Raw genomic sequence first — 22,970 nt, 5'->3', positions numbered from 1 at the left:
ACTCCTGAGAGAAAAACTGATTCATCCTCAATATTCTCCTTTAAATAGTGCCATGTCTGATTGGCAATCCAGTGAGTGGAAAGTCAACCTTTAAAAACTGTTTTACAAACCTGCATGTTCCATTTCTTCCTCAACATCAAAATTAAAATATTCTTTTAACCAGGAAAATCATTTAAAAAAAGAAATATAAAAAAGGCACAAAAGGACAGCAAATTCATTTTAAAAAAGACTAAAAATGTACTTTATTAGCCTACATGGGTTAGAATCTTTTTTAAGTTCATAGGCATTAAAGGTCATCATGAATATTTAAATATTTATTAGAAAAAAATGTTTAAATAAAGAAGAAATTGCCAACAAAGTAGTAATACAAATAAATAAATTTAGCAAGTAAGACTAGCAAAAAAAAAAGTATATAATGGTGGGAAAAAATGTGTACTATCCTCTAATGCTGTCAGTTCTCAGATCACATCAGAAAAAAAGATGGCGGGTACACAGATGTTTTTAAAGACCTTCTAAGAGTTGTTAAATTAGCCGCGCTCTCTCACCTTTCAAACTGGGGAACGGTGTTGACTTTTCCCTCGCTGCCTTGTTGGGAAGGGCGAGGTTGGACAAACTGAAACTGGTGCCGTGGTTCTTGTAAAGATTGCCTGTAATGAGAGTGAAAACCAAATCAGTAAACTCGCGTTTGGCTTAAGTTGTTAAGCGAAAGCAAGCGATAATAAAAAGGTATTATGATTAACATTGATCATTCACAACTGAAAAAACTAATTTATTCTGAACATTTCACTGAAGAAGCAACTTTAGTAACAGAATGAAAACAACAAAATACTAACTACCTTAAATATTTAAAACATGTAAAACAAAAATAAAACTCAGTCTTCCTGCCTGTACCTACCTCGTCTGCATTAATGATAGATAATTAGCAGTGAGATCTTTTTTTAATTAAATTGTGATTATTTTATGAAAGCAACAAACAAGAATTATCAAAGAAACATCCGGTTTGTAAGCAGTCTTGTCATTAGAGCTACAGATTTGGTGTTATTACCATTGGACAGTTTTAGTAACTTATGTATGCACATGGTTAGGGTCCATTAAGAAATATCGAGTTTATATGGACTTTGACAGATTAACATGAAAATAATCCAGAAAGAAATAGAATTGTTCTTACTGGCAAAAGACATGAGTCCACCAAATCCATCATTGCTGCTGTTGGAAATGGTGGAATTTGGCGAGCTGTTGCGCGAGTCTCCCTCTCCGTCAGACTCTCCCGGAAGCCTCAGGCTACTAGGACGTAACGGTCGCTGCACCCTAACAAAAGCAAAAAGGTCAAAACGCGTTACTGAGTACCGCAAACACAAAACATGATTCATAAAATACGGGGTATCCTCAAGCAACCAGACCACCAAAGATTCAAGGGCAACATGACAAAAACATTGCTCATACGAGTGATGAGAAAGCCGAAGAAGTTCAACACACTTGTTGCCATTGAGGTTCTGGTTGAACCGAGGCGTGTACGTTTCCACTTGCTCTTCTGCATCGGGGTCATCCTCGGAGGGGAAGCCGTACTGAGGCTCAAAGTAGGGGTTGTCATACTCTTGCTTTTTGTTGGAGGACTCCACCAGACCGGTGTCTGGAGGTCTGAGGAACGGCTGGCTGAGCCCGAGCCCAGGAACAGGGTTTTGTAACGCAGCGCTTGCTGATGCTTCAATCTCAGGTGCTTCCCCTTGCTCCTGGAAACATTTCAGCCCAGATAAATAGAAATTGTGTGAATATATAGAGATATATTTTTATACTGTCACTCAACACACTTGGTATACAGCTAATATATACTGAAAAAACAAAACAAAAAAAGAAGCTCTGCTTAAACCATTTGTCTAAAATAGACAGATAGTTTACAAAAGTGAAAAAAAAACGTGAGGGGGAGGAAAACTGCAGTTAAGTTGTACAGCAACTGGAATCAGCACATACATGGTTGACACCCTGGATGATTGTGCTAGGGCTTGAGCTCGCAGTTGTGCTGGAACTTGAGCGAAGAGGCTGTCCGTCAGAGGGTTCGACAGGTCCGTCCCCAATGGTTGGACCCTCCACGCTTTGACCCTCCCTCAGATCCTGGAAGTCCTGAAACTCGACCTCGCTGGCATCTCCCAACGCAGCATGAGTAGGAGGATCCAAACCTTAAGATGCAATTGTAGAATTTTTACACCAAAGCAAAAATGTATGCCGATGGCAAATGGGCATCTTGCAACAAGAAACAAACAACTTACTTGGCGTGTCCCCCTGGATGTCGCCTTGAATCATTTCACTCACCAGGTCTCCAAGTGAGGAATAGGATGAGCTGGAGTCATCGTATCCTTCACTGTCACTACCGCTGCAGGAGAATTACATTAGTAAATACCGAAAATACTGTCCTGTTTAAAATTATGCGTTATATTTTGCTTCTAAGGAAACAGACTTTTTGTAATTTACTAAAGTGGTTTCGAGGAACATTTATTAGGTAGACGGAATTTAAGAAGGACGTTGATCTTTCCTCACCTGTCTGTGGGGTCAGACTCATTTCCTTCATCTTCTAACGGCCCGGCCATAGCTTCAACCAGCTGGGAACTGCCGTCATAGACTCTGTAGACCACCGGCTGCAGTTGGTGAGCATACCACTTGGGCTTGTCTCCAATTAAAGATGGATCATACACATCTGAAACAGATACGGCGACCACTTTAACCTGACGGACGTCACATTCGTACGAACACAAACCATTAATATGTTAAAATGAGACTTACTGTTATGTATCCTCTGAAAGGCTAGGTTGGTGGGATTGAGAGCCCACTCTCCGAAAAATTCCACTGCCTGGGTGTGAGAAAGCTTATCTGCGAAGCCGGAGCGCCGTGGCCGAGAGGCAAGAAACGATGTCGACTGAAAAGCAACAACCGGTCGCGGAAAGAGGCGCAACGTGCGAGTGTGCATCTGGAAGCCCTGGAGAACATTTGGAGAGTTGAAGAACCTCACCATGGCAACCCTGAAAAAGAAAGGCGTTTTAGTTTTTTAACTTTTTTATTTTAAAGTCTAATTGAGGCCTGAGGGTTCCTGAGGTTTGATAAGTTGAGTCAAAACGTCACATTTAAAAGGGAAATAGATGCTTAATACTTGCCTGGTGGCCACATCTACAGAGTCAACATCATTGCCGTAAATAAGAGGGTTGAACTCTGTGGACGACGGTGACGCTTTGTCTCGTCCTGGTGGGAGCAGAGGCATCTCCTGGCCTTCCTGAAACTTCTCCAGATTCAGAATGGGCTGCGTGTTCAAACTCATACTGGCCAAGGCCTAAAAAGGTAGCAGTGGAAGAAATTACAAAGATAGCAGCAGAAGTAAAAGATAAGAAACACAGTGCTGCGATGGACCACTCCCACAGCTGGCATCGACATGTTAATACAAATATTAATTACTGAATGGGAATGTCCAAGAGTTTCCTCTTCAAAGAGGTAAACACTTGAAACAAAGTGTGACAGGAAGAATGGGGATTTATATAAAGAAATCTAGCAAAGTTTAAAAAAAAAACATTGCTTTGTTTCAAAAATTAATCTGAAAAGGAAATCGAGAACCCAAATTCTTCTTTTAACCGTTTTGGCATGTTTTCTGGTATTTTATAAAATACGTAAAAGATCCATTTTCCTGCATGTTGATGCCAGTGGTGGGCGTGTCACTTTGGAAAGGAGGAATAGAAGGGAAGTAAGTCACAATGTATGGTTTGCTTAGAGGGAACTGCTGCAGTCTCAGGAGTTAATGTTTAGCTTAGCATAATGGAGCATTTAGTTGCTGGGTCTGGATGAATGTTAACTTTGTCAAATAGATATAAGCTTCATATTCTAATATTTTGGTTGAAATAAAATAAAATTAAAAAACACTTGGTGATGCCAAAATAGATGCACGAACATTCAGTCATGCTCAAGCCAGAGCTAAGCAGTGTATTTTTAAAAAAAACTGGTCGGCGACATTCTGTGACGCTTGTATGCATTTTATTCAAGTTAGGACAACAGGAGACGAGTCGTAACAACAGGCAAAAAACATGTATGAGAGAGGATATCCGTGCATGTTCATTACACATTCCACAGGAGGAGAAATGAGTAACCTTATTTTCAGAGGAGAAGATCTGCTTTTGGGTGATCACGGTCAATCTAACCAGACACTGGGAAGGGGATAAGAGAGATGCGAGGAGAATCACATGAAGGCCTGCGATGACAACTTTGTGGCAGACACTGGAACACCACATGATGGAATGATCAGTCACTGCCCTTCTACTTGATTTTTTTTTTTTCTTTGTCTCCTTTTCATAGAACTTCCCAATAAGTGTGTTTTCCTGACAGCAAATAAGTATTTTTGGTGTCAGTCAATTCAATCTAAAGATCATGAAATTAAAAAAAAAAAAAAAGTTACTTTGGAGAAAAGAAAAAAAAAAGATTTTTTGGGGTTTGTTTTCAGACAGTGACAAACATGAGGGGAAAATCTGCCACAATGAGCGTAAGGTCAGATAACACAGAGAGAGAAGAAGGCGACAGGAGATGTTTCATGATTACCATGATAGACACTGAGAAACAGAGACAACGGGATAAGTTGGTCAAAAAACAGACTTAAATCGACAGAGTTCAGACTTTGAAAGACACATAATGTTCATCCATGGTGACCAACTGGGAGAACCCAGTGGTAACGATGGAGTGATGAGGACGGACACAGTACGAAAACAGCAGATCTTTTCAGGAACATAAATAAAATACTTGCACACTTAAGCACCTACAGCAAATTAAAACACTAAACCCATGTCCGCTTCCTCCGAAAAGCAAGAAAAATAATCTGAGCCTTGCTGGAGTAAATAAATCAGTCACTTGTAGAACCGATTTATTTGACTAGTGCGGAGTTGAGTGCAAGTATTTTCAGAGACTCGCACACAAGCAGCATTCTGCTGAGGAATCTTCACACACAAAAAAAAAATAATAATAATAAAATAAAATCTATGAGTTATCTTCAGTGACACTTTCTACATTCGCAGATAAACATTGTGAGCTTGTTTCCAAATATACGCCAGCAAAACCAAGGCTTTGCACACTCCTACAAACCAGCTTCTCAGTCACACACACACACAAGGAAAGAGCTGCTATCCACACAAAGCTGATAAACTGGCTCTGATTCAAGGCGTATGTGACCAACTTATAATCATTACTGGAAATTGTCGCATTTGAAGCACAAAAAAACCATCCAATTTGGATTTGTTAAATGACACATTAATTACAACAAAACACTCCCACTTGCAAAAACAGCCTGTGTGTGTGTGTGTGTGTTAAATACACTGTTCTGCCAAAAAAAAAGGGAAAATAAAAAGTGCATTCATTTCCCAATAGGAAAAAGCCTCAGCTTGTAGAAATAACTCAACCCTAACTGATATAATAATCCACAAATAATGTAGATTATTACAGGTGGGATAAGAACTGCCCAATGCTTCAGCTAAGAAATAAAGACGGCAAAGAACCATCATGTTTCAGGAAGGACTCTGGTCAAAAAAGCAAAATTATTATGACTAGAGATTGAAGAGCTGGTTCAATATATTTTAAAGCACTGTTTAATTGTAAAAAAAAATTGCAAAAACAAGTTAAGGTATTCTAACCAAAAAGCTTAATAGTCTGAAGAAATTATACACGATTACAATTTTAAAAAGATTGAATTTTAAAAAGATATTAAATGGGCCAATAAATAATGTTTTTTTTGTTTGTTTTTGGCAAAGCAGTGTAACTTTTGAAATTCTGAGCTTGACTCTATTCACAACCAGTCGTAATAATGTTAGCACTTCAATACATAATTTGTCTTTTTTAAAAGTCACATGTTTTACTGCAAATATGAGATGCTGAAAACATTTGCGTCTGCAGTAAATCACATAAGAAAGATGTATAGTATAGGACAGATAATTTGCTCAAAGTCTAAAAATACTGGTAGTTAAAAAACTTAATGAACAGCAGCATCCATGGTAGCTAATATCAGCAGCAAATAACAGCTAAATGCTTCATCAGAACAAAGTTTTGTAAAGCAATAATCGGAAGGGGGAAAAGAACAAAATACCGTAGTATAAATAGTTGCTATATGGTTGTAGTAAAAATAAGAACCTAAGTGTGGTGTTTATTGAATCAGAACCAGATTTTAATGTCATGTTAATAAACGGGGTTACAGGGAAAATATATCTGCCATCACTAAAACTAAAGATGTTGCTTCAGATCTAGCATATGACATTACCTCCAAAAGCTAGAGCATGCAAAACAAACAAAAAAGGAAACAAAAAGAAAATTTTAAACATGTGTTAGTCCACTATAAAACCAAAATTTCAAATGCTCTCACACTCACGCTCATCTACAATACATACAACTCTGCTGATGATGGAGGCACCTAATCTCCAAACTGCTGAAAGACAATTTTAACATTTACACAAGAGTGTGGGGAACTCACAGTTCTCATCCGCACCAGTAGTCCTTGTGGTTTGGGCTGCCACAACGCAGCAGAATCATATAAACTTTACAGATAAATAAGATCAATCACACAAAGGCGCATTACCTGCTTTAGATGTTTCTTGAGCTCGCCTGCTTCAGGCTCGGGAAGAGGTGGCAGAATCTCTGCATTGGTAGGCGCTATAACCTGCAAACCAAAAACAGTTATCCCAATTTATTTAAAAACAAATATATTATACTTTTAAAAGACCATATACATGCCTTCCAATGGCAGAATGACTGTCCTAAAATGGTAACACGTAAAATAGTATCTCAGGTTAACCTTTACTCTGGTCTCTTTGAAAAAAAAACAAAAAAAAAAACAACAGAAAAACAAAAACAAGCACAGGGCACTGAGATGATAGACACACCTTGCTGCTGTCAAGGTCAACGAGCCAAACATCATCGGGCATTTTGAAATCCGACTTGTAGAGAAAGAAGCTGGCAGGCACGCCTATCATGTAGGGAGTGGGAGCAAGAAGGAGCTGTGACAAGAAGGAAACACGCGGTGTTTACGTGCTTGATTTAGGTGAAAATTCAAAATGTATTGATTAAGAAACTGCAGATTTTACCTGTTCAGCAGAAGCCATACATGTTGGTAATAAGGGGATAACAGGGAACATGTACTCCAGTGGGTAGATCATGGCCACAAAGGCCATCACACTCATAGACAAAGCATTGTAGTCTCGGGACTGAAGAATAACCTTTAGATGGAGAGAAAGGTGAAAAAACAGTGTAGAGTGACACTAAACAAATACTGTAAATTAAGATTTTATTATGCAAGTTTACTGCCCTATTTTGTTCATACTTTCTTAGAGAAACATACATATTATTCTGGTGACTTATCTACTAATTTTCACTGAATCATTCATTCATTCGAACACTTCTCTTGGCCAGAATTCAAAACATCTATATTAAAAATTGAGCTTTAATGAAAAATTTAATGTGCCACCACAAAGTGCCTGAAACATGTCACTGTAAAAAGCTTACATCAGCCTGATTGAATTTAATATTGTTAATTTGCCTTCTTCAAAGCTCAAAGTTGATGAAAACAGAGTACCATTTTCAACAGTTTTTTTTCTCTTTTTAAAATATATCAAATTTACCCAGCTTCTTTATCTCAGATTGTTTCATATGCGATATTATTTTTCGCTGTTTTTTTACTTCGCATGTACATGTATTCTAAATAAACAAACAAAAATCGTCAAGAAAAGGCATCTCATTATTTGGTAAACATAAGGAAGAGAGCTGTGTTGAAACGCTTCAACTAAATTTACGGGGTTTTTTGTACATTTTTGATGGTGGAACATAACTTTTAGTCAGATGGCCTTTAAGGTTTTTATTCAAAGTTAAAAAAGATGACGAGGCAGAAACTGCACAGCATTTATCCAGTGTTTCAATCAACCAGCGTGTGAATGAAACTGAGAAGTCCAGGTTTGATACAGAACTGCTTCATCTGAGCCCGTGTATCCATGCTGCTGCAAACCAAAAGTAACATTACACCAGCACTGTCCAAGCAAGGATTCCTATTACAGCCGATCTAATGGTTCGAGGCATGAAAGATGGCAGATGACTAAGAGATAACAGAAAAAGCTTTCACTCAAACTAGTTAATCTTCTTGTTATCTCCAATTTGCTTTGTGCATACTAAAGCAAGAGTGCATACTACAGAAACAAACAACTGATTATGGCAAATGATTTGCATACGTTTTTGAGTTGTTGTTTTTTTGTTGTTGTTTTGGTCTGAGAAGCAGGAGAATGAATGAATGACTCGAAAAACAAATGATTGAACAAATTAGACTGTTGGATCACTCAGGTTGCTCTTGTGAAACGGGCAGTAAATAATGACAACTTGTCCTAAATACTGCTTCAAAAAGTACAACAGTATAGCTGATTAAAAATGTATCAAAGTATTGCAACGATAAATCCAAAGATAAAAGCTCAACCTGAAGGAAACGCTGGGGGAGGATCTTAGGAGAGCTGGGCATAAACAAGTGCTGCAAGTTTTAATGAACCGAAGCAACATTGTAAAGAAAAGTGGGCCATGATTCTCAATAACAATGAGCGCGACTGATAAGGTCGTACAGAAGATGGCTGAAAGTAGTTCTACAGAGTTTTTCCCACAGTCCTTCTGTATTACAGCTAAATTTCTGTTAAATTAACACACTGTAACGTTATATTGTTACAGCCTGGAGAGCAGCTTTCTATTTTTAAGTATGCTCTGACACTTGCAGCGCCAAAACCATAGTCTGTGTACTTACCACAGCAATCCAAAATCCAAACAAACATAAAACTAACACGTGTGTCTGGAACTCCGCTGTCGTAGTGTTTACCTTGTGCTCTAGCAGGACACAGCTGAGGACCTGAAGACAGGCGTCCACACCCAGCAGCTCCAAGGGCAAGTGCAGCGGGAAGTCAACCAAGGAGAAACGAGAGTTGTCAGGCAAGGCGAAGGTCAGCGACCGTTTGAGTTCGTGGGGCAGCACCTCCACGTCCACACGTCTTTGACCTGCCACTGGTACGGGCGATCGTAGCAACCGGTACACCCATGACTCAATCTCCCGTAGGTCGGCCAGCAGCTGGCTGCCTTTCTCCTCCACTGACAACGCTCCAGTGAACACACGCCACATGGTGTCCCTGCAAAGGTTAAACAAAGTGCATACCCAGAGATATTTGCACTTATTTTTCTTTTTTTGAACAACATAAAAATATGAGTTACTTTGGCCTATTTCAATTAATGTTGGAACATAGAAAAATAAACACCTTGGCAAGATTTTTGATGCTAATGTGATTTCTCCAATTTACAAAACTTCCTAAAACAAGTGAATAGCAATGCAAGACTTGCACTTAAGTTGCAAAACTAAGGTGGGCCTCCATTGCCTCAACTGGCAGGCCGTTTCACTTGAACTGTTTAGGAAACATGTCAGGGTATTGCTAAATATCATTTCTTTAAACAGTTGCAAAATAATTCCACAGCATGTTTTGCAAAACTGTGTAAACAGAGTCAATTCCTCCTATAGAGGAAACTAACAAAGCCTTATTAAATTTAAAAATATTACTCCATGGGACATAAACTTTATTGTTTAATACACTGACATAAATCAATGGTAAGTTTCGGGTTAAAAGCAGATGAAAAATTCAAATGTTGTCTCCTTCTCATGCTGGAGACGGCTATCAAGAGCCCTGAGCGAACACTCTGTGGAATCACTAATCTGACAAGTAAATGATACTGAAACACAAGAGAAGCTCTTAAGCAATCGGCAAAATTCTGATGTGAAAACCCTCAACTCAACGCACAGAATGCCATTACCGTTCCTTAAGCGTATATTTAGTGTGTGCGGCAAGTAGGGCGGTAAATCATTAGTCTGTCTGAGCCCTCCCACCTACTGCAGCTGCTACCCAAAGGCAGCCAGAGATCTCAATCTGCCAGAGCTGCCACACACAAAGCGCTCCGAGCCATTATGCCACAGCTCTCCTCCTTCTCTGTCATTGCGACATCACGTTTCACCCAGCCATGCCGAAAGAAGAAGAAGGAAAAAAAAAAAAAAATCCTCAAGCCTGTTTGGCCTTTAGCTTTAATGGACTTGCTGAGATTATAGAAGTGCCCACAATTTTCATGCTGCTGACATACCAGGACATTTACTGAAAGCCAACAACAAATGTAACAAGCTGTTTTGTTTTGGTTGTTTTCTTATTGTACCGTCAACATGCAATAGCTCATAGTGATGAGGGGAAAGTCGCATCTTTTTAATCAAGCATAGAAAACAACTGAAGTGCAGTCCAGCTTAATCAACACAATAACATTCTAAAATTACCATCTACTCTATCACATTCAAATAACCCAGGAAGCACAGAATGAATGCTACAAAATGCTACTATCTTACGTAAGAAAAATCTAAATGCAGCCGATAATTTGAATAGTCAAAAACACACACACACACACACACAAAACATCATCCTTAATGTGTTTTTAAAATCAAACTAACCACAGCTTTTTTTCCCTGGAGCATTTAGTATCCAAAGTGCACTGACCGGAGACGGGCCTGCAACATTTATTGCCAGTCTAAATTAATTAAAACTACAGACTCCGACTGCTACATTTAGCAGCAACTAACTCAGATGCTGCTCCCTGGCAATGTCAATATGCAACATAAACCAAAACAAACAAAACTATATATTTGTATTTTTTTTCCCACAAGTTGTAAATAGATGGTCTTAATTTTCTAACACTCCAACAAGAAGTTAGAAAGCTATCTTTTATGAAAAGTCTTATAATTCTTCACAAAACCTGAAGGTTTCAAAGAAAACTGAATGGTTTTATGTTAATTTGTTATACTTTCTGCAATCATCAGAGTCTTATGAAGGGAGACAAATAAATGTCAGATGGGGGCTGAGTAAGTTAGCTGTTACTTCATCACCTGAACCTGTAAAAGTAGATGAAATAATATTTGACGTGTGACCAGCGACTCAAAACAAAACCGATTAAATGTACAGTGGATATTTTGCTTTCCATTACTCATCAACAAGGTGGCAGTGCGATAACAAAAAGCCTACTGTGAAAACAATACACAGGCTGCAGATGGCCTGCAAAAACCACATGGAGCTCCAGACAAAGGCTCCTGTTTTTATTCGGCCTCACAAACATACAGATAACATGTGGACGGTGAACAAGCAAACGTGCGGGGAAAGAAAGCAGTGGGCGACGCAGAGGACCTCAGCCAAAGGTTTGGCTTCTCTGCCAACTTTTCAAGCATTTAAATGGCAAAACTGAAGCAAAAGAGACCTCAATTAACTTTGCAGCAAATGGTCTAGTGACTAATTTGCATTAAAACCAGAAATGAAAAACAGGCAGGATTTCTGAATTTCTGCTTTTTGTTTTGTTTTTTGGATTGGTACTGCTTATCACTCCAAATGTTTTTTAAGTATGAATGAACACTTACAATGTTGACAACCGCTTAAAATTCACTACAATCCATTAAAAACTGTTTATACTTATGTTTATTCAGAGCCTAAAAATCAATGTACTGGAAAACTTGTAAAAACTAAAATCTGCCACAATAACTACATATGAGATTAGGATATTTTCAGTATACTGAACTTGAAACAGAGTTTGTGTACACTTGGAAATGAAAACTTTAGGCTTTACCTCTGGGTGGCGCGAGAGAGCCCAGCTCGCTGAGTTAGCCTCTGACTGCAACAATCCACCAACCTCTTGAGAATATATAAGCATTCCCTGAAAGTGGTGAAGAAGGGGTAGTGGCTGAGTATGCACAGTGAGGTCAGAGTGCTGTTGCGGTTCCTGGCTGACACCTTAGCGCTACTCCGTCTTTGCTGTGGCGACTTGCCAGAGGTTTGTTCGCCACCCGGCTGCCCGCCTTCGTCCTCGGAGGCAGGCGGCAGTGCCGACTCACAGTTGTTGGGCGCTGACAGCGCAGTGGCTTCGCCTCCACCGCTGCCGTCAGACGCTTCGTTGGCGGTCTCCGCTGCCTGTGCGGTTTCCGCGTGACTGCTCCTGTCTCCCCGGGCGCGGTGATGTCCCCGCTGAAACGATCGGTAGAAGTTGACGCAGATTCCATAGCGCGTGATTCCCGAGTCCTTGTCAGTCAGAGTGAAGACAAACGAGGAATCGTCCCGTAGGCTGACCCTGCGCTGGCGTATACTCAGGCAGCCCTCGGGCTGGCAGAAGAACACCACATCTGGAGGGAGTGGGAAGTCTTGATGGTCCTCCAGGGGGTAGCGGCGGAGGAGTTGGGGGGTCTGGGCCACACTGTCACTACTTGGTTGCCTAAGAAGCAAAAGAACATTTTGCTTGGCTTCAAAAGCATTTAACTGTCTAACTGTAACCATGTTTAGCAAAAAAAAAAAAAATTCAACAACGAGTTTAGAAAGTACATATTAAACAAGAAACAACACTCCAATCTGACTTGCTGCTAAGTATTTAACATGCAAAATCAAGCTTTAGGATTTTGATTGTAAATAATGACTTTGCATTTTAGTATAAAGATAAACAGTAGGACAATAACCAACTCAAACTGAGGTCAGAGGTTGCACCTACCTTGCTCCAACCACTACTAAGTAGTCGAGAAGACGTGGACACATTTTCTTTTTCTCCATCTTGGATTCTCCTAATCCCGTATGTCAAGACATCCAGGATTTATATGTTCCGTGTTGTGTCAGTGGTGTACTCCCATCACTACAGGTATGAAGGAGAAACACAGGTCCTCTGTAGTCATTATGGTGATTTTTAAAACACACCTGTAACACAAAAGATCAGAAGATAAAAATGCATATGCCTCATGAGCTAGGTCAAATTTGGTTTCTTAGCTGTCGAGCTACTTCAGAAGCAAACTTTAAAAACATTAAAAAAATAAAAGAAAATGTTAGGTATTTTTCTATACACTGGTTTGCAAATGAAATGGTTGATAAAAGGTTGAGTGTCATTACAAGTACAGGCCACACTGAAGATAGCTGAAATACGCTTTTACTTTGCAGGAAATTAAAAAAAACACTGAACAATAATATTTCAAACTTATCTTTAATAGATATGTAAAAAGAAGGCAGGAGGACCAGAAGAAATGTCTGAAATGATAAGCCTTTCTTTCTTTTTTTTTTTGTCCAACTATATTTCCCATATTTCTCCCCGGCAGCCATAAAATATCCCTCTCAGAAATGCACAGTACATCCCTATAAAACTTTTATAGCCTTGTGTTTCAGAGTGAATTTTCTGTTTTGACCACTCTACCAGGTGGCTGCTGGAGTTGGGGGTTGGGGGGGGGGGATAAAAAAGGCTTGCTGATATAGTAAGCGGCTTAGGGGCCCTGGTGGAATGAGCACTGTTGAGAGCTTGTACTATGGCCCTGCAGTAATAGCAGCAAACACTGAAACAGGTAGATTTACCACCATGAAGCCACTCTATTTAGCCTCTTGCAGAAAGGTTCCCGCAAGATACAGTAACCGAACAGTTCTGGCAAAGTACAGCTGCACCGGTACTCTATGATCCTAACACATTTTAAAATCATAAACTGAGAGGAGGCAGAGTACTTCAAGAAAGCAACTGTTCTGAGTCAAATAAAGCTAATCTACATACTCTAGATGTAATCTTAAAAAGATTACAATATTGTTCAAGTCATTAAAGAGGATGTCCTAAGCTGACTTCCAAGTCCAAATCAAGGCATTTTTCATCAGTATCAGAGTAGTTGACCAGACTTCAGTCACAACTTCTGCTGTTGACTGTAGTAGCTGCGCCTTTATATGGTTGTCGTACAATTTTGTGACGTAACGCACCATCATGTCTGTGCTACAGAAGTACAAAAAGAGAGCAGTGGTAGCGACAAAGCTACATCCAATACCGCCACTTTAATTAGACATTTAAAGTCCAAAACACTCGTACGAGTACACCCAGCTAACTCTTAAAGCTAGCAAGGCTAAGCTATAGAGGAAAGAGGAAACCATACAGATAACAGACACGTTCCCACGAGACAGCAATAAGGCAAAAAAAAGATTATGAAATGGAAGACTGAATTTATGGCTCTGGATGACACAACCCACCGCTGTGGTGGAGAAAATAGGTTTTTGTTGCCATTTGGAGCTACTGTAAATCCTACCCTACCAACACTACATATCTGACTATTAGAGCTGTATAAAACCATTTCAATCACTCCGCACTTTTTTGTTTTTTGTTAATTAAAAAAACAACTTAAGAAAAAACATAAATAAAAGGTTTTATTTACTGCGATGTAGAGTTACTGAGTTGTCAAAAACATAACAGCAATAAGTTGATCAATTATACTTCTGGTGCAATATGACCATCAGTGATATAGGGGAAAAAATGCAAGCATCAAACTGAGACATGATATTAGATAATACTGATTCTTAAATGACTTGTATCTGTATCACAGACAAGTAAATAAAACAACCTTGATAGGAACATTTGTACAGCTAAACAGGAACAAAATAATTACCTGGTTAGGGCAGGTATTTTATTTTTTAACCTGACCACTTCCAAAATCATGACCATATTATTAATAATAATGTCAGAAAGTGTATATATATATATATATATATATATATATATTTATTAGGTCTTTAAACTAAAGGTCAACAAATAATTCAAGAGTCAGGACACAACTGGTGGTTGAATTACCGTCAGATTTTACACCTTGCGTTAAAACCACTTTATGACAAACAATAAAACAATAAAACCTAAAAGCAGTCCAAACCAAGAGGATATTGAATTAAATCTAAAACTAAACTGAATTTGGACCATGTTAATTAAAAATGTAATCGTTTCAGGAAATCAAATGTCAACCCTCAATCCTGTTTAAAACTGCCATTTTAATTTTGCAGAACAACTTACAGCAGCATTTAGGCTGATATTAGGAGAGCTGCAGTCTTGATTACATGTCTCTTCCAGAACAGATTGGTTCCAGCATCAGACTACAAAATGGCAGCTTGACAAAAAAAAGAAAAAGAAAAACCCTCTCCTTTTTAAATATGAGATATGAGCTTCAAAATCCGAAGTCTCAAACTGCTGAAAACAAGTTTTTATTATCCTATTTATTCAGACGCATTACATTAAAAGAGAAATAAATGCATTTTTCTGGACCAGTTCATAAAAGCAATAACAGCATGTCTTCAGGAAACAAACAAACAGAAAAGAAACCCTCTTCACTGACAAGATCTGTTCATATCCGAGTCATCATCTATGGCCAACAGCCTTTATTATACCACCAACAAACACCACATGAGGCGATGCTTCAGAAACTCCACCCTGAAACACAAACACTGAACTCACAGCAGTGTGTTCACTGCAATTTACAGACTATTATCTATACAAGGTCATATGCACATGGTATTTATCCATTATGCAACTAACTAAGCAAGGTAAAAGTGGGACCAAAATGTACAAAAAAAATGGACTATAATTTTCAAATGACTGGAGTTGATCATTAGAATCTTGACATGAACCCAAAAGGGTTTTAAAACAACTTCTTCTAAAGATTCAAAATTTGATATGATTTACTACATTTCTACAATGTTTAAGAGTTTTGTAGTGGAGCTTTTTGCTGCAGACAATGTCCCTTCAGAGTGTATCACTGTGATGAGCTAAATGCTGGTGGTTTGACCACCTTTTTTGGCTTCACAAACTGTGTGCCTTAGGATTCAGCCCAGGTCGTCCAAAAAATAATAATATCTAAACATGCCGATTGAATCAGAATTCATACACGTGAAAAAGCAATCCGCCATCAGATGGAATATTAATAATCTGCATCTGGTGACTTGCCAAAAGGTCGCACACGTTCACATCAAATGTCTTTCTTTAAAAGCCGTGGGAGCGCCATGAAAAGTGAAGTGCCCGCTGAAGAGATCCAGCTGGGTAAAGCTTCCTCCTGATTAATCAGCCATCAGTCAAATTAATATGTCATAGTTTGACTCCACTCATTAAAAACCCATAACCAAATCAGTCGTGTGGTACTACTCGCAATAAAACATTTATGCATGTGCCAGCTGTACCACACCATGTAATGGAAAAGGGGAAAAAGTGTCTACTGGACACATTTCAGCTACCATACAAATACCTTTAAAGCTAATTAATAAATTTGGCATGTTTTTTTATTTGAGTTATCCAAGTAATAGGCTTACTAAAACCTTTTCTTGTTTAAAAAAAACATTAATTTTGATAGATATGCCAGCTTAAAAATTTATGTACAGCAATAATACAAATAGGGCTTTTCTAAATTAATAGCCTAGCACTTCTTATAGGAATATATACACATCGCTGCCACCTTTTATGACAGAGTTGGAGCAGCTTTTTTTTTTTAATCAAACCTTGAAGATAACATGATGTACAATCCCGTGTCATACAGTGAGATGTCACGCTCAGTTTGTGTGGTGAATGACTCATCAACTTTCACATCTAATTTTAGCTCGATATAAGCAAAACTGACTATGTTATAGCCACTTTTTTGTTAGCTGATGTGAATTAGCTGTGGTAGCCATCTTGAATTGGACTGAGTCCAATTGTTAAATCAGCTGTAGGTGCGCATCCAGTGATCGCTTTCTGAAAATTTAAATAAAAATCCATCCATAGTAGCAGTAACGACTCAAAAACCTTACTGTCCGCCAGGTCACCTTTTGCTGGCAGGTGATAAAGCGACTGCGAACGAATGTGGACAAATACAAAGTGATTCCCATTGTTAGGAGATGCGAGCCTATCTTGCACAAGCCTGGCAAAGATAAACAGGGCAGACAAATGGACAGCATGCTAATCAGGAGCGTAACACTACAGTCACACATCCTGGAAGGGGCCGTCATTAACCACAGCAGAGCCAGTGTTTGACACAGCTGTGGCCAGACGACGTCAGGAAATTAAGGTCGACTTTATCACAAAAGGCTTCGCGTGCATCATGGGAGCAATTACCACTAATAGCTCCTCCTTGGGTGTGGAGAAGCCTTACGCAGTCAGACGCAAGCCCAAACTGAGGCAGACTGATGTTGAATAATTTAACTGATTAAAACAGCAAAGCTGAATAAATCTCAAGCCCAGGATTGTTCCAGCCTTAATCCGGCCGCACAATATACAGCGTACGCAGTAATATTTCCTCGACCATTTATTGTGTGGAGAAAATAGCTTGTACGCCGCTGACGATGGTAACTTACTTGCCAACACTGTGAAATACGACAGCTTTAACATGTGGTGTATCATACTAAGCCTTGGCTGGCTCCAACAGCACTTCCCACTGAGCTGAAACATGTCCTGTTGAGTAAGTTTAATGTCAGGGCTCGTCAGATTTGGGGAAATTATGCAAATGCGCTGAAGCTCTGACAGTTTCTTACTGGCTGATTAAAGGAAACTGTCACAAAATATTAGTAATATTCGTCTCGTCTAATGATATTGGTTAAAACGGATCACTTCTATTAATTTTTTTTTACCCAACAAGGAGGAGTAACGGTTTAAGAAAGGCAAAGAGATGAACGTTCCTGACGGTAGTAGTCAAACGCAACGAGAAAATATGTTGATAAATGTTGCTGCAGTCATAAGTAGGCCTGCACAAAACACAGACCCAGCCCTGGTTATCTTGCAAAACCATCAGGACAATGAATCTACATGCAGCTCTGGCAGCACGAACGCCTCCTGGTACAAAGCCAAAATGGCTGTTTTATGAAGCCGGAGAGACATAGGCAGGCTCATCCAGAACAAAGATACAGAAACAAAGAATTATTTTTAGATGGAGGATGGAAGGACTCAGCCACCTCGCTGATTGTCTCTAATAAGGCTCAGTATTGAACGCTGCTTCTCTCGCTGAAGGAAATGAGCATCAAGCCTCACACAGCTACGTTTAATCTTCAAAGGCTAAGATAAGAACGTAGGTTAAACAACAGCTGAATCTTTTCAGAACTACCACCGTTAGCGGGTATTAGTCATTCAAACTCAGAGGAGATGTATGTGATGCACGGGCCTCCGGCACAGATAGCGTTTCTCGCAAGTTACGGCGAGCAGTAAAGAAGCTTGCTGAAGTGGTTTTAGGGCTCAGCGAGGCCCCGAAAACACGCCAAAATTAACAAGTAGCAGTTCTTAATTTCTTACAATGTCTCTCTTGTAATATCAAAATGATCTCGAGCTGAGCTGATAAGATAGAAAACGTGTTAGCGTTAAGCAATTCCTAAGCCTTAATGATGTTTGAAGCTTACTGACCCTGTCATTCTGTTTATAAAGCCAGACTGCCTCGCTATCTGTTTCTGTAACAGACGACACGTTAACTAGACGTTCGACCTCTCAGCCGTGTCCTTTCATCAACATGTCAAGTTGTCGTTTAACATCCGTGTCATTCCAGACGTTTTGAGCTTCGAATAAAAAAAAAAAAAAGTGTCTTCAGTGAACTTGTGATTCAATTACGAGTCACCTGGTAACAATTCGGACACACAAATATTGGTATATTTTAATATTTTTCATTTTTATTTTTATCTTGAGCTTTCAAGAAACAAGGCAACTGTCTTTAAAGTAGAAAAATACACATTTTTTTTATTTAGGTGTCCCACTTCAGTGGTGCAAATATTGTCTGCACAGACGAGTCTGCTGGCACAGAAGTTTACAAATTACAGATTAGGGATACTCGAGTGCTTTAAACTGTGTTTAATTTACCCGGTCCTTAGTTTGGCTCTTAAGCAGAGCAGCTTCTGTAAAGTTAAGTTTGTGAGGAGAGCTTATGCTGTGGCTCGAGGTTCTTCGACAGCTTGGGAACGACACTAAAGTCACCACAGAAGTAGTGACAACGTGCAGGGCAAAGCTGACAGTGCCTTAATAATTCTGAGGCGGCTCTTTGGGCTCCATTTCATAAATACTTCTGAATTGAAAAAAAAAGGATTTTGTTTTTGCTACGGAGCTCATGTGCACACTCCACGAAATCAACTCCGAACCTTCCTCCTGCAGGGCGTTCTTGAAATACCGCGCTCATGAGATGAGACAGCTGAAAGGACGTAATGCTTGCAGGGACATACATGTTTGCATAACATCCTGTAGGTTCACTTCTTACTCGGGCAGCGCCGGTGATGTTTACATAAGTGGCAGGTTGTGTGGGGGTCATGTGTCATCAAGGAGGCACTCGTCGAATTGATTATTTCTGAGTAACGCGGCGCGACGGGGCTTACAAGCAGATTATGAAACGCATATTAATTATTCTACTTTAGAGTGCTCTTTTGGATATCTTCATTTCATATTTCTGTGGAAGATTATGAGTCACAGCTAAGAGACTGTAATGAACAACAAATGGTACATAATCTAATGAAACCATCCATAATCCATTTTCATACTCATTTAGATAACGTGTGTCGAGATTTCAACATCTAAATCTGTTTTTACTTCGTAAGTAATAAAGCGCCTTGGTCAAATCAGACTATTTGGTTCCATGTTTGACTTGACTGGGACCTCATTTAATCATAATGTCGTGTGGATTGTTTCTTTAAAACACTGGACATCATTTGTATTAAGCACATACACATTAAAGCACCATAAGGGGGCATTTAAAACCTGTCTGCCTTCACATTTACCTATAAGAGTGACAGTCATTCATTGACCTGCCTATCCCAGTGTTGAGCCTGCCACATGTTGGTTCGTGACCAAGATTTTTTTGTTTTTCAGAAAACGGCGATGCACGTCAGTGGCAAAATGCCAAACCCCTCATCGTGATGAATTAGTTACGAGGTGCAATCCTACGAGTTCTTTCACACCTAAACTGGACAGATAAGTGAGGACATTCGCTGGCATTTCAGATAACATTGAGCAGAAACGCGATAAGCCGATGCCAACGCCTCGACAGCCCGTCGTTTTGATTATGGTAACCCTTATCTTTCGTGCATTTTACAGCCACTGGTCACGTTTCGGCTCGTCCTTGGCGTTAACACCAACCAAGCATCCTCTCGCCTCCTCCTTGTCTCAGCCAGTTTGCGCTCCTACGCCACGGATAGGTTAGCTTCGGAGCTAGCTAGCTAGCCGTCCCGATGCTAACACTAGCTTGACCGCTTCGCCTTAAAACTGCTAACCTGACAAATGCCACATTCGGCGGCCACGTCGGACAGCCCTACCGGAGCATTTAACTAGCGTTGCGCTTTCTGGGTTTAAACGACACAGACTGGAAATACATCCTTACCTGTACGCATTAGCCTGCTAGCCGCTAACGCTAGGCGCAGGGCGCTAGGTGCCCTCCGCTCCGTCGGTCGGTCACGGATACGGGAGAGGGAGCGACGTTCGCGTGGACTCAGCCCCGGTTTTCTCCAAGGTTACGGCGGACCACTGGAAACTCCGGACGAGAACGGCGGCTGGGGAGGCTCGCCACTCCGTGCGAGCGGCTGGCAGCGTAGTAAATGATGCAAAATACGTGTATCCGCCTCCCCTGCTGGATGAACGAGTGGCTCGGTCACTTACAACCTGCCTTCACAACATCCTCCTCCTCCTCATCATCATCATCATCATCATCATAAGTGTACACAGAGTTCCGCATACTAAAAGTCCGACCTAGCGTAAGAAATAAACAACCCTGGCAAAAAAAACTACTGAAGGCTTCCAGTACAAAATCAATTTGCTTTATTTCGCGGAGGATGTCACCTAACAGGACCGTCCAAAGTCTTTTATTGACACCTGAATATGTGCATCCACCTTTACAAACTATGGTCAAATTAAATGTTGACGTTTTGGTTTGGGCTTGGGCTTGGGTATGGATCCTGTTTTTTTGTTATGTTTTTTTTTAAATCATTGGTGCGTTATAAATGGGATATTTCATTCAAATACAAAGCATTTCAGGTTTTCGACATCCCAAAATCAAACATGATGATCATAGTGTTTTATCATTCCTCTAAAATGATCTCACAACAAAAATGACTCAAACTTCAGGCTTGGTGAGCAGTAATCAGTCTGAACAGTGACACACACACACATATATAAACATATCAAATGTTGAAGCCAAGTGCCCCAGAAGATGTCAGAGTTTCTGAATGGTGTTCACGTCGGTCTTCTTCTTTGCATGATAGAGCTTTAATCAGCATCTATGGATGGCACAGTGAACTGTGTTTACAGACAATGATTTGTGGAAGTGTTCCTGAGTCCATGCAGAACCAGATCTGTTTTTTAATGCAGAGGACCTGAAGATCAGACCATCTAATATTAACTTTCAGCCTTGTCCTTTGCACAGAGATATCTCCAGTCCTGATTTTTATTTTTATTTTTTTTAATATAAACTGTAGATGGCGATATGCTCAAAGTCTTCCAAAATTTTCTGAAGTTTTTCAGACCGGTGAACCTCTGCCCATCTTTACTTCTGAGAGATTTAACCTCTAAAATGCTCTTTTTATACCCAGTCCTCTTACTGACCTGATGCCAATTATCCTAACTGGTTGCAAAACGCTCCTCCAGCTGTTTCCTATTCGGACCACCTACCTTTACAGCCTGTTCTTGCCCATCTTAACTTTTTGAGATGTGTTGCTACCATGAAATCTAAAATTATCTTTTTTAAAAAAAAAAAAAAAAGAAAGAAAAAAGGTACATTTAGCAACTGATATGTTCACTACCTTGAATTGTGAATAAAATATGGGTTCATCTGATTGCAAATCATTGCATTCTGTTTGTATTTGTATCTTACACATCTAAGAACAATTTTATACCATATATGTTATGTAATAAAACAGTTCAGACACTATTCTGGGCATATAAGTTCAAATTTATTCAAAACTCTCAGAACCTTGTTTTTAGAAATAAACAACCTTGTCTGCACTCAAGCTGAATTTAAACCTTTGAGCGCTGTATGTAAGAAATGACGTCTGGCTGACAAAGTTACTGTGATACCAAACACACCAGCACTACAGCAGGGCTTTAATTTTTACTGTACATACAAAACAGATGCTCTTTCAGAGTTACAAGTATTAAAATAGGTTAGCATTTCTATATATCAGTAATGTTTACAGTGTCACCCCTCTGAAGACAGGAATTAAATGAGATCAGAAATTACAATTACAGTATATACAGTACAACTATTCTTTATAACTACAGCATTTCCATTTACACAAAAAATATTTATTTCTTTTTAGCTCATTAGCCTACAGTACACGGGGACATGATAGCTTCAGTGTTATTATTTTTTTCCCTGGCAGTGGAAATGATTCAGTTGAGATAAGGTGGAAAATAGAATATTCTCCACTTCTCAGTGTTTGGATAGCAACAACCCCCCCCCCAAAAAAAAAAAAAAAAAAAAAAACTGAAAATAAATGGACTTCTGCTCTGTAGTCGAAGGCATTTCGCTGCTTCCCATCCGGGGGAGCTTTCTCAGCTCGAAGCTTTCAACAAAATGACACGGACGAGTTAAGAGGCTGGAAATTAACGATAAAAATATGCCACGTGTCTGAAGTTTAAGGAGCACATGGCATGAAACGTGGGTTAGAAAAAGGGGCAAAAACAGACTGTTTTTATGAGCTTCTGTTGAATGAAAATGTGTTTGAGTAGTTTGCATAATTCATTTTATTGATACTGAGTTTTCAAATGAGCAACATTGAAGATGGGGGAATTAACCCAGTGCAGTGTGTTGAGAAAAAAAAACTATTTAGGAGGTTTGATTGTGACGCAGCTTCTGTAAGACTTCACCGTTGATTCCTCAAATAGTGACAGGAAAGTATCTACTTATATTTATATAGCTATAAATAAGTGGAGCTCAGGGAGTTTTTGCTTATAAAGTCTTAAGTCATGATCAAGTTGGAGTAAAATTCAACTTTCTAAAGCCCGATGCTGAAGAGCATTTAAGTGTAATAACGATGTCTAATCGATGTTATATTTTACAGATGAGCAGAACAAAACCGGAATATTAAGTTCCGAAAGTTTACAAAGCTGTTGTTGTTCCCTTCATCTTGATCAATACAAATGTTTCTGTGTTCGACGTTTTCGATGTCATCTTTGGGGGGGAGAAAGGGTTATTA

The 22,970-nt window shown here is 39.4% G+C and overlaps 1 protein-coding gene across 22 annotated transcripts in view; it reads right to left on the bottom strand.

Moving 5' to 3' along the window:
* madd (MAP-kinase activating death domain) overlaps positions 1-20,463 on the bottom strand; it is a 46,433-nt gene extending 25,970 nt beyond the window's left edge. For 8 of the 22 annotated variants that reach the window (XM_017414229.3, XM_037979754.1, XM_037979761.1 and 5 more), the window contains exons 1-16: positions 20,162-20,462; positions 12,571-12,770; positions 11,662-12,300; positions 8,849-9,152; positions 7,089-7,220; positions 6,888-7,001; positions 6,584-6,664; positions 4,122-4,178; positions 3,144-3,316; positions 2,776-3,011; positions 2,533-2,689; positions 2,265-2,368; positions 1,969-2,174; positions 1,477-1,730; positions 1,169-1,308; positions 546-647 (exon numbers count right to left, since the gene is read on the bottom strand). In XM_017414229.3, the coding sequence (XP_017269718.1) occupies positions 546-647; positions 1,169-1,308; positions 1,477-1,730; positions 1,969-2,174; positions 2,265-2,368; positions 2,533-2,689; positions 2,776-3,011; positions 3,144-3,316; positions 4,122-4,178; positions 6,584-6,664; positions 6,888-7,001; positions 7,089-7,220; positions 8,849-9,152; positions 11,662-12,300; positions 12,571-12,629 (2,758 nt within the window). In that variant the 5' untranslated portion in view covers positions 12,630-12,770; positions 20,162-20,462. Of the gene's footprint in view, positions 1-545; positions 648-1,168; positions 1,309-1,476; positions 1,731-1,968; positions 2,175-2,264; positions 2,369-2,532; positions 2,690-2,775; positions 3,012-3,143; positions 3,317-4,121; positions 4,179-6,583; positions 6,665-6,887; positions 7,002-7,088; positions 7,221-8,848; positions 9,153-11,661; positions 12,301-12,570; positions 12,771-20,161 lie in introns of all 22 variants that reach the window. The other 14 variants (XM_037979765.1, XM_017414244.3, XM_037979766.1 and 11 more) reach the window with 5 other exon arrangements.
* Between the last annotated feature and the right edge of the window lie 2,507 nt (positions 20,464-22,970).

The sequence above is a fragment of the Kryptolebias marmoratus genome, linkage group LG15, assembly GCF_001649575.2.
Source record: "Kryptolebias marmoratus isolate JLee-2015 linkage group LG15, ASM164957v2, whole genome shotgun sequence".
In the NCBI taxonomy this organism is placed as follows: domain Eukaryota; kingdom Metazoa; phylum Chordata; class Actinopteri; order Cyprinodontiformes; family Rivulidae; genus Kryptolebias; species Kryptolebias marmoratus.
Note: the sequence above shows the minus strand (reverse complement) of the source record. Positions and strands in the feature narration are given on the sequence as shown.